Genomic DNA, 12,016 nt, shown 5'->3' on the forward strand with positions numbered 1-12,016 from the left:
TGGATATCTATACCTCTCTTTCTAATTTAAATTCTCTTTCATCTGTTTTATTACTCTAGTGAATATATCTTGCATGGGGAAAATATCATTCTAATCATGTCATGATATATTCTCTACATACACTAGCCATATTTTTGCATAGATTTTCACTTTAAATAATATATAGAAGAGTGACTTTTTCATAATATATGACGTAGCACAGTTCATAATTATTGCAGTAGTGACTCTAAATTGCATGCATTTTATTTTTGTAGTACACATTGTGATCCTAAATAAAAGACACATATGGGATAAACAGGCCTTTAACAATTATTATTTATTGTGTTCTTATTTATGACTACCTAATTATGCAAGAAAGAAAGATTGAATAGAACAAATTTACTGATAGTGAAATGTTGAATATCTTTGATACTTGACATCCTTAATGCTTCATCATTGTGTTCACTCATCAAACCTAGTCTAATCTTTGTTTTAACCATAATGTTAAATAAGGGTATTTAATGTTTAGCTAGGCTTTACTACCCAGCTGAGTGATGTAGGAAACATTGTAAGTAGAACATTAACTTAGAGGAGTAAAGTATAGATACAGCTGGAAAGTGCCGCAAGAAGCTGCTGCTTTATTTCAGGCATAAGCCATAAAGAAGTTGATCTGTGTAATTACACTCAAAGCAAGAGAACTGCTCTGTGATCTGTGAATGCTTATATGGTAAAGTAATATAATTGGAACTGGTGAAGTTTTTATGCCTATGAGACATGATGAGGAAAATACAATTTTTATCTTAAAGAAATGTTGCATTGGTTTTGTCTAGCACCTTTGGGATCCACAGTGATTGCCATAGGTAAAAAGTCTATTAAATAATGCAATATAATTAGATTTTAATTGCTATTAACATTAAATTCCAAATGTATCAAAAATATGAGCACCAATACCATCATCAGCAATAATTTACTCTGTGCCTTCTGTGTGTGAAGGGGATAAATAGATTTCAAAACCTCAAGAGTAATTACATGGCAGAATCTAATAGCACGTATTACTCTTTTATATCATAAAGTAAAACTACTTTACATATGAGGAAACTATCTATTGGATGTATACAATAATTTCTCTAAATTCTTTCAGCTAGTCAGTGGGTTGTTGAACTGGAATCTGAAGAATCCAGATCCCATCCTTTCATTGATTATGTCACTAAGATAAGTCACAGAATCTCCTTTTAGGGAAGTTTTCAAGAATAGTAGTAAGCTGCTATCTTAAAATATTGATGTCAGTAGCCTGAGAATTTTACCTCATATGCAAGCATGGGATAAGACAAACACAGGTTTCTCTTCTGTACCAGTTAACCTGTTTTATGATTATTTCAAGATGTGAATAAAAGCTTGGAAATTGGCAGAATCTGTTTGAGGATTACTCAAGGATATTTATAACTTGTTTCAGGAACAGCATCTGTTGCAGTTGCAGGTCTCCTTGCAGCTCTTCGAATAACCAAGAACAAACTGTCTGATCAAACAATACTATTCCAAGGAGCTGGAGAGGTATTTGCCTTGTATAATACTTATGTTCTCCTAAACTAACATATAATTAGTGTTAATTGCTCATTAACTCAAGATTTGAGGTATTCTTTCAAACTTTTAGTATATTATGACTGTAGGCTTTATGGAAGATTCCCAAATTAAGTATTGAGACATATTAATCATTCATAGGATAATTTAGTACAGAAGTATTGAGATATTTTTCACAGTTTTAAATTTGTAGTATTATCAAATGTTGCCATAGGTATTTGTTATGCATATCTAAGGTGCCATACAGGAAACGTTTCCAGTGTATGTGTATATATACAAGCCTTTAAGTATTTAAGCTGGTTTATCTGATACTGGCTTTTAGAATACTCCAGTGTTACAAATACAAATTTTTAAAATTTGACTCACAATTCAGTGTGTACATATGTAACTACATATGTGTTTTTAAGCAAAAATATTTTGAATTAGGGATTTATAGTACGTTATTACTGTTCACATGCAAAAATCCCAAAATATTTTAAATTGTCGGAAAGAGACTGCAGCAAGACCAAATTATGCTTTGTTATTATTTGCTTAATTTAATAATCTGAAAGAAGAAAACTAGACTCCTATAATAATAATAATACACCACCAAAATAGAAATTAAAATATTAGTTGAGTTTGAGTTTCTTAAGGGAAAACTGCCAAAATCTCTTTAGAATTATAGAATGTAAGTAATAGAGAAATATTTTGTGGCTGTGTGTGTGTGTGTGTGTGTGTGTGTATATATATATATATATATATGTATGTATGTATTTCAAGAAACTTTAAATTTTCAAATTGAATATGATTATGAACAAAACAGTATATTACACTGGTAGATATTTGTTTATGTTGTGTTGGTTTTCATTTTGCTTGTTTTTAGATAAAACAAAATATGTGAAGTTAGAACTCAAATGCCAAGATACAAATATGTGAAAGTATTCAGAATGAAATCACAAATTCACTTTCACATTGAAATAAAAATCAAGACTAACTGACAGCTCATTAACATTTGAGTTCTCTATTTTGTGGATTATTACATGCTGTATTTAACTTTAGTAAACGTCTTTGAATTTTCAAAGGGTTTGATGAATGGCATAGACCAGTTCTTGATACTCAACTAGGCAGAAGAATTCATGGTTGGATGATTCAAAACCAGCACTTGTTTGTCCCTGAAAAGATATTGGAAATTTCACAGATAATTATAAAATTTACCAAATACCAAGGAAGTTGATTCCTTTAATCTTTCAGTAAATTTCACAGCACTTTTGGTATCCAAATTAGAAGAGTAAGTAGATGCTTGGAAACACTTTTTTTTTTTTTTTTTTTTTTTTGTTAGTTTCATTCTGTTGCCTAATTGGTCAAGTTCCCATCCAAATGACCAGGCTTCTTTCTTCAAATTCAATTAGAGGAGCTTGAACCTAACAATAAACAATACAGTTCAATGAGCAAGGTTGACCAGTTCATTATTTTAAATTCAGTATTTTTTCTTGGAGCAAATCTTGGTTGTATTAACAGGATTAAATACACTGACAATCAAGGATATCACCAGTTTATCTGTGGCCAAATAGCAAGCCACATAATAGTGGTTCTGTTGTAGTAAAAAGGGTAAATAATTGCTATTTGGCTTAACCTAAATGTGACAACAGTATTTTGTTCCCACCAACAAAGACAAAATGGGGTGAAATGTAACCCTTAATAAGATATCATGTAGAACAACTTTAAAATTTTTTCTTTTCATCACTGAGGCTGCCCTAGGGATTGCACACCTGATTGTGATGGCCATGGAAAAAGAAGGTTTACCAAAAGAGAAAGCCATCAAAAAGATATGGCTGGTTGATTCAAAAGGATTAATAGTTAAGGTAAGAATTTTTCATTTTTAACCAGAATAAAAATCAATATGCCATTCTGGATGACCATCTCAAAGACTACTCTGTTTATACAACCTCCCTTTACACTGTGTTAAAGAATAACCATTAAATACAAATGATCGTGTCATACAGTAATACTGATCCTTTCCTGAATAAAGAAGAAAACTATGGCTTAGGAACAGATTCCATCTGCAGTGTGAGTCAGCTCCTTACACCCCTTTGAATTGACAGTCCATTTGAATTAGTTTCTCTTTCTTTCTCTCTCTCTCTCTCTCTCTCTCTCTCTCTCTCTCTCTCTCTCTTTTGAGATAGGGTCTCACTCTATCACTCAGGCTGGAGTGCAGTGATGCCATCATTGTCACTGTAGCCTTGACCTCGTGGGCTCAAGTGATCTCTACCCCCACCTCAGCCTTCTGAGCAGTTGGGACCACAGGATGCCGTATCCGGCTATTTAAAAAAAAAATTAAAAAAAAAATTGTAGAGACAAGCTCTCACTATGTTTCCTAAGCTGGTCTCAAACTCCTGAGCCCAAGTGATCCTCCTGCCTCAGCCTCCCAAAGTGCTGGGATTTACTGGCATGAACCACTGCACATGGCCAGTGTAGTTTTAAATTTAGCAATTGGATAATGATACAGATGAAACATCTAGATATATCACTTTTTATTGAGAGTTGGTGATCAAATTGTACATTAGCTAGAAAGAAATGAGGAAAAAATGAAACAGCTACTCTTTACCTGCTACTTTCTCTCAGTGAAATTCTTAAGGGTTTGAATGGGGATTCCTGAGAGAAAACTTTGATAAATAGCTTGTTTGAATATTATCTTACCTGAGCTTGAGTTTCTCCATCTTTAATAGAGATAATAGTACCTACTTCATAGTATTATTGTGAGAACTAAATAAAATTAGGTTTGTGGCCATATTGCTATATAGTTATAAGCCATTACTAATACTTGTGCCACCTGTGCATATCAATCATTCTTTAAACTGCTAGAAAAAAGTATATATAAATCCCCTTCCTATGTGAAGACGAATGACTAGGAATAACTAATGATAAGCAGTGTCTTCTGGAATTTAGTATAGAAATAAATGTGAATGTGTACATACAGACTTTCTGGAAAGCTGTTTTATGTGTATTCAGAGCCTTTAAAAGTTTATATTTTTGAGCCACTAATTTCCATTCAGAGAATCTATCCCATGGAGATAGAGATATATACAGTGTTTTATGTATGAGGATGTTATTGCAGCATTATTTACAATAATGATAAAGTTTATCACACATTAATTATAATAGTGATATGTTATACTTACCTAAATAAAGGATGATTGTCAAATGAATTGTGGAATAGCCGCATTAATATATTGTATAGACTTAAAATTGTTTTCAAAGAGCAATAAATGACATGGTAAAGGATTCATAATATAATGTTAGGTGAAAAAAACAAATACCATAGTATATATTACTTTTTATTTAAAATATAGTTGTATATAAAAGTCATAGAAGGAAATATATCAAATTTGTATTACCTTAAAACATTATTTCTAATGTCTTTATATATTTTGAATTCTTAGTAATCTTTTCCTTTAAAGGTAGAAAAATACTTCTTTTTAAAATTCAGTATACATAGATATATTTTTCTTTAAATGAAGAAAAAACATATGCATAACTTTTTGTAGCAAATATGTATATATAAAGATGGAGACCTTCAGTATGGATTTCTTGGCTGAAAAATTGCTATTGCTTTGAAGCATCAGCATAACTATAAAAATTTGTACACTGTCATCATGTGACAGATTGTGGGCATGAAATAAGAACGTTTACTGAATAAAATCACCTATGGATTGGGTGTTGTTCTAGACTCTGGGGATTCAATAAAGCCCTTGATCTCAGGAAGCTCATAGTCTAGTGAGAAAAACTCAATTCATGAGTTACAGAACTAGAACCATATGAAAGTGTTGTAAAAAATATGTTCATGGTGTCAGGGTGCACAGGAGATGATGCTCCCAACCGCACTAAGGAAGAAGATGGGAATACTGAGGAAGATATCAAGACAAGGTGTCTTTTAAGCTAAGTTGGAAAGGAAGAGTTAGGAGTTTATCTAAGAGTTATGGTCTCCATAGATATCTTGAATTTCCTATATACAAAACTGAAACAAAGGAAGTATGAATACAAGTTCACTGAAAGATCTTGATAGAAGCTAAATATGGTCTTTCGTCTCTGTATCTTCAAAGTTCTATACAATGTGTAGTACATACCTGACAACAAATATTTTGTTAACAAATGAGTTAAGAAGTGGCTTTACAGACAGGAGAACCAGCATATACAAAATAAAATATTTTGGTATAAGGGACATTTACAGATTAGATTAGAAAGGAAGCAGATGACAAGAGATGAAGGACTTTCCGAACCCCGAAGATGAGCAATTGAAGAAACCTGTGCAGGGGGGTTTGCCTCTCCTTGACTCTGATGGCATTGTGGAGGATGGATTGCAATGAGGGGAAACTGAGAAAAAGAACTAGTTACAAAGCTGTTGCAGTAATCCAGATAGAAATTAATTGGGGTGTGACCATGGAGGTGAGTGAAAGAAACTTAATTCAGTAGGTATTTAGGAAATAGAAGTGACATACTGAGTAACTGATGAAATATGGAAAGAGGAGTAGGGTAGAGTGGAGGAAGGAGTCTAGGTGGACTTGTTGGGGGTCTAGTAAGGAATGAAGAACAGACCAATTTAAGTGAAGTAACAGGATCAGTTTCACACATAGTAAGTTTAAGGTGCCTGTGGAGACCTCACACAGAGATGTCCCATTGGCAGTTGGAGATAAGGGACTGATACAGAGGAGAAGGGTCTGGGTTGGAGATAGGGATCTGGGGGTCATCATCATGTGAATAGTAGGAATAGTAGGAGCTGTGGAGAAAGCTACACAAATTGTTCTCCTTAGGGATATAAAATATTCAAGAGTCCAAAAAGTGGAAGTCTATGTGGTTTTATTTTATTGTCTCTGATGACATTTTTACCTGAAATCTGTGTAAAAATATATATATTTTAGCATCTCGAATAATTTTAACACACATTTACTGAGCTGAGATTCCAGAGTCCATGGATATAATACTTGAAATAACTGTGAAGTTGTTGGCTAGACCTAGTCAGTCTCTCTTACTTCATGTCTTTTACTTGCCAAAATAAAGAAGTTCATATATTCTGCTTGCCAAGATAAAGTTACATTTTAAAAGGTTGTTATATATTTAACAGCTTGTACACTATTTAATATAAAAGACACATATTAAGTTTCAATCACTTTTTCTTTCATGCTTTTAAACAGTCAAAATCCTTATATTGACTTTTGTTGCAGAACTGTCTTAGAATAACCAGTAAATTAGTGTAATCCTGTTTTCAAATTTACATGATTCTTTTGTGTTTTTTGTCCTTCATTCTTAGTGCTTTTACATCTCCTGAGAACCAATAATAATCATTTTATTAATTTTATTAACTTGTAATTGTTTATAAAATGTAAAAATACCATAAAGTTTTAAATAAAAAATTTTCTTGGTGAAACTCCACTTTGTAAAAACAGCACCTCAAAAACTAAAATATGAACTGTGAAATCAGCTCATCTTTGAAGTTATATCATCATCACACTAGATAATTATTATTCCAGTGTATTTTCTCTTTCAAGTTTCAGCATCACAGCCATAGCATTTTCCATCATTTACCCCATATCCATATGTGCAGTGGAAAGAGTTAATGCTATAGAATACCAATATTGTAAATAATTCATCCATATCACTAAGGTTAATTGAAGTCAATTACTTGGTTATGGATCATACTCAAATATCTTTATACTTTAGTATATAGTACTAAATATAAGATACCTTAGTTTTTATAGTGGGAAATAATTTATATAGTAATTGTGTCAACTAATATTAATACATTTTAATGTAAAATTAATACTTAGTTTTAGAAAACCTTCCAAAATAAAAATTAAAGTAGGAATAAAGACAGTGAAAAGAGGATGAAAAGGGAACGTTGCTAAGTATTTGCATTTTGCAGTGATGATTTAGAGCATTTTCAGGGAGGCTAAGAAGCCACAAAACAAACCAGGTTTAATCTTTGTCTTAAATAATTATTTTCACTCTCACTAATAAACCAAATTAATGCTAAGACAAAACATCAAAATAAAAAGTAGGATATTAAGAGACCTTATGAAGGATAGATTTCATCTAACCCAGAATGAAGCCGTACACTGGCTTGAATTTTGTTTTTATTTTTATTTTATTTTATTTTGTTTTGTTTTAAATAATTTTGCTCCACTGTATTTTTCTGATTTATAGTTAAATGGTTAGCTCTTGTAGAAAGAGATGGTCAACAAAGGTATATTGTATGTTATAAAGGTAGTTTTGACAATATAGTTATTTCATTCCTGAAAGTATAATCTACAGGTTGAGGGCTTGAAACTACAGACTATGTAGTTTAATAACTACATACATAATACACTGTGGTTTAATAAAAAAGTCTAACTCCAAAGAGACTATGTAAGCTGGTAAAAAGTTTCTGGCTTGATTATTTTCTCCCTCTTTTTCATTTCATATAGAGTATGATCAATGCATGTAGACATTAAAAAGAACAGAGGCCAAAGATTATATGCATGAGTCTTAGAAAATTATGAACATTGATTTTTAACATACAAAATTAAATACTGATGGAGTTCACCGCCTACTATCTTAAATTAAAAACACTCCATGTGCCTTACAATACTTTTGTCACAAAATTTATCTTTGCTTAATCTGTCCTGAGATGATGAAACACAGCTCTGGACTCTTAGCAAGTGCACATACCTGATTTACAACAATTGCAGTGAAATGCTACTGACTATGTGCTGAGAAAACCCTGTCTACAGATCCAAAGAAGGGCCAGGTTCAACTCTGGTAAACTAATGACATGCCAGCAAAAATAGGCCAGTATATTGGGGGTAGGTAGTCCAACTGGGGCTTGTGGAAGAGTTTTTCTAGTCCCTGTATGTAGGAAGGAATAAATATTTATCACTGGTAATCTAGAATTAGTTTACTTATACCTATCCTGGGCTGTGGAATGATAGCCCAAAATCTTGGCAACCTTTGCCCCCGTTCTCCTCCCTACACCCACTACAAACATAGGTGCTTTTGAAAAGATGGTAATTCAATGTGGTTATATCTTCTACGATATAGTAAGAATCATCATAATATAAAGGAATAGGGGAGATTAAAGTAATAATGTCACAAATAAAGTTTCAGCTATCCATAATATGTTTGAGGTAATTAGAGACTCTTGAAAAAAAGAGAGAGAGAAAAGACGCATCATAGAATTTGGGATTTCTGAGGTAAGAGGTGCCCACATGCACTTTGCCAAAAGAAGGCAAAAAGATTTCAGCAAGGGATTCTGAAAAGGGAGAATAAAGGGAAAAGACATCTCATCTCCATACCAACTGAAGTTATTGGCATAAAGAATATGTATTCCAAATCAGATTTTGAAAAATAGAGAAAAATAAGCCATTAGTCTAGAAAATAGAAGTCCAAAGGTACAGGGAGTTGCCTCAGTATTACCGGATTTAGAAAAGGTTGTCACATTCCAGTAGTTTCTTTAAACTATATCATCAAATTAATTTTGAAAATGATAGAGAACACACTTGGGAGACCTTTTGTGTGTGTGTCTTGATTCTTCTGTTTTGCCAAGTAAGACCTTCAGTATTGCTAGTATTACCATTTCATGATTCCTGGCCTGTTTTCAGCATTCTTTCAGCATTTGTAAGTCATACCAGGAATCAAGCCTTTGAAGGTGTTGCCATGGGTAATTTATGCTTCTTAGTAGATGGAATGTCTTCTGGCTAAGTTCTGGCTTCAGTGTCTAGGAGCTGCCAGTGCGTATACTATGATTAATAAAGATGTTTATGATTAAGCATGTATCTTTTTCTTTTCATATATATTCATCTGTCTTCTTTATTATTTGTTTCCCATTCTAGGCAATTTAAATAGTTTTCATTATATCTCAGTTTGTCAGCCAAAAAATCTGTGACTTCCAATTTATCTTATTCTATAGCTTTTCTTCTTTAGACTCATTATTGTATACTTTTTTGAAAACATAGCACATAACCTTTTAAAAATGCATGTGGTAGGGATATCATAGATCATTTAGTACACTGATTCTCAAAACTGGCTAATCATTTCTTTTTTTTATTTTTATTTTCTGAGACGGAGTCTCACTCTGTCACCTTGGCTGGAGTGCAGTGGCGTGATCTCCGCCCACTGCAAGCTCCACCTCCCAGGTTCACGCCATTCTCCTGCCTCAGCCTCCTGAGTAGCTGGGACTGCAGGCGCCTGCCACCACACCCAGCTAATTTTTTGTATATTTTTAGTAGAGACAGGGTTTCATCATGTTAGCCAGGATGGTCTCAATCTCCTGAGCTCATGATCTGCCCGTCTTAGTCTCCCAAAGTGCTGGGATTACAGGCGTGAGCCACCGCACCTGGCCTACAGCAGACTTTTAATAGGAGAAAATATACCAAAACTTTAAGTGCTGGAATTATGATTTTTTTCTTCTTCACAAAAATTGTAATTGCAACAACAACTAGCATCGAGCTCTTATTATAAACCAGGTACAGTCCTGAGTGTTTTACATGTATTACATTTCATTTACACCACAAACAACCTGATGAGGTAGAAATTCTTATTATCCTTATTTACAGATGAGGAGACAAGCACAAAGAAGTTCATATGTTGCAAATTTTTTTATAATTCAGTATATTGCTTTTAAAAACAGAGCCTGGCATGGTGACTCACGCCTATAATCCTAGTGACTCAGGAGGCTGAAGCGAAAAGATCACTCCTGAGGCCAGGAGTTCGAGACAAGCCTGGGCAATATAGCAAGACCCCCATCTCTTTAAAAAAATGATAAATTAGCCAAGCATGGTGGTGCATACCTATAGTTCCAGCTACTAGAGAGGCTTAGGTGGGAGGATCCCTTGACCCCAGGAGTTCAAGGCTACAGTGACCTCTGATCCACGGCACTCCAACTTGAGTGACAAAGTGAGACCTGATCTCAAACAAACAAACAAACAAAAAACAGAAAGAAAATGATAATAAACCTTTAAAGCAAGAAAATTGTACCATCTTCATTATTAACAACTTGCAAAAACTATGACATACTATTTGTTAAGTTTTTGCCCAGGGTGATTCTGTGCTATATTGAAAAGGCTTTGAGTTCCAGTACAATCTCTTGCCTTGAGCAAGTCCCTTAAAGCCTCTGAATCTGTTTCCACATATGTAAAATGACTATGCTTATACTTGTCCTGCTTCTCAGAATTGTTGAGGGGATCAAATGAAATATGTGAAAACAATTTGTAAGTCATCAAGTACCATATAAAATTAGGCAGTAATTTATTATGTAGTCAGATCTTTAAAATTTGCAGCCAGAATATTATAATTAGATGTTTACTAGATAACACATGGCATATTCATAATTGGAACATTAAAAACAAAAAAAATAGAAAACAAATACTGAGAATATCTAACATTGACATAAATATGGCTTCAAATTCTTTTCTGAGTCAGTGGCATAAATCGGTAGTGCTACAGCTGAAGCCAACTCAAGATTCTGAGACCTGCTATAAAACACAATGTGTGGCAAACAATATTCTCTCAATGATATTTTGCATTGCCATTTGTTAATGCTAGTTCTCACATATCTGTAAAATTAGGGTTTTTAATATCAGTTAAATGAAGGACTTTGTTTTGTTCACTGTTACATCTCCATTGCCTAGAACATTGATATATAAATATTTGTTGAAAGAATGAATGAAATAACATTCTGACAATTGAAGAGACTTTAAGAATAGCTGTAACACATCATACATAAAAATGTTAAGCACAAATATTTGAAATATATATACTGAAATTTCTTTGACTCGCACATGTTTGACAGATTCTTAATTTTTTCTCACTTGCTTTACTTAGGGACGTGCTTCCTTAACACAAGAGAAAGAGAAGTTTGCCCACGAACATGAAGAAATGAAGAACCTAGAAGCCATTGTTCAAGAAATAAAACCAACTGCCCTCATAGGTAAACTTTTTCTCCTCCCCCTTCCCCCCCGCCCCTTATTTTGACTTGATTGGTTTTATTTACTACCAATTTTTGAGGTATAATTTAGTCTTTTTGAAATTCTACCCCTTTGAATTCAAAAAACTACACATTCGCTCAAGCGACAGTACCCTGTAGAGACCTAGATTTTTCACTTTAGTCCTGTCTTCTTTCTCTTACTGATCTGAGCTGAAGTGTGTGGCCCCCTCCTCTAACTGTCAGCCTGCTAATACCTGGCGCATTCAGCACTTTTCTAGGCTTGATTACTCCAGATAGACAGGGGTTCTCAAATAAGAGGGATTTTTGCCCTGCAGGAAACATTTGGCAATGTCTGGAAGCTCTTAGTTGTCTTAACTAGGGTCGCGGGGTTGGAAGGGGAGTAAAGGGAGGGGCTATTGACATCTAGCCGATAGAGGCGGTGGAAGGATTCTACTAAATATCCTGCAGTGCACTGCACAGCCCCTGTGACAAGGAATTATCCAGCCTAAAATGTTAATACTGCTG

At 33.7% G+C, this 12,016-nt stretch overlaps 1 protein-coding gene across 2 annotated transcripts in view; it reads left to right on the plus strand.

The window, feature by feature from the left end:
- ME1 (malic enzyme 1) overlaps positions 1-12,016 on the plus strand; it is a 228,722-nt gene that overhangs the window by 198,506 nt on the left and 18,200 nt on the right. For both annotated transcript variants that reach the window (XM_045390294.3, XM_005552464.5), the window contains 3 exons: positions 1,433-1,530; positions 3,285-3,398; positions 11,389-11,494. In XM_045390294.3, coding sequence (XP_045246229.1) covers positions 1,433-1,530; positions 3,285-3,398; positions 11,389-11,494 — 318 coding nt within the window. The remainder of the gene's footprint in view (positions 1-1,432; positions 1,531-3,284; positions 3,399-11,388; positions 11,495-12,016) is intronic.

This window comes from Macaca fascicularis, chromosome 4 (genome assembly GCF_037993035.2).
Source record: "Macaca fascicularis isolate 582-1 chromosome 4, T2T-MFA8v1.1".
Taxonomy (NCBI): Eukaryota; Metazoa; Chordata; class Mammalia; order Primates; family Cercopithecidae; genus Macaca; species Macaca fascicularis.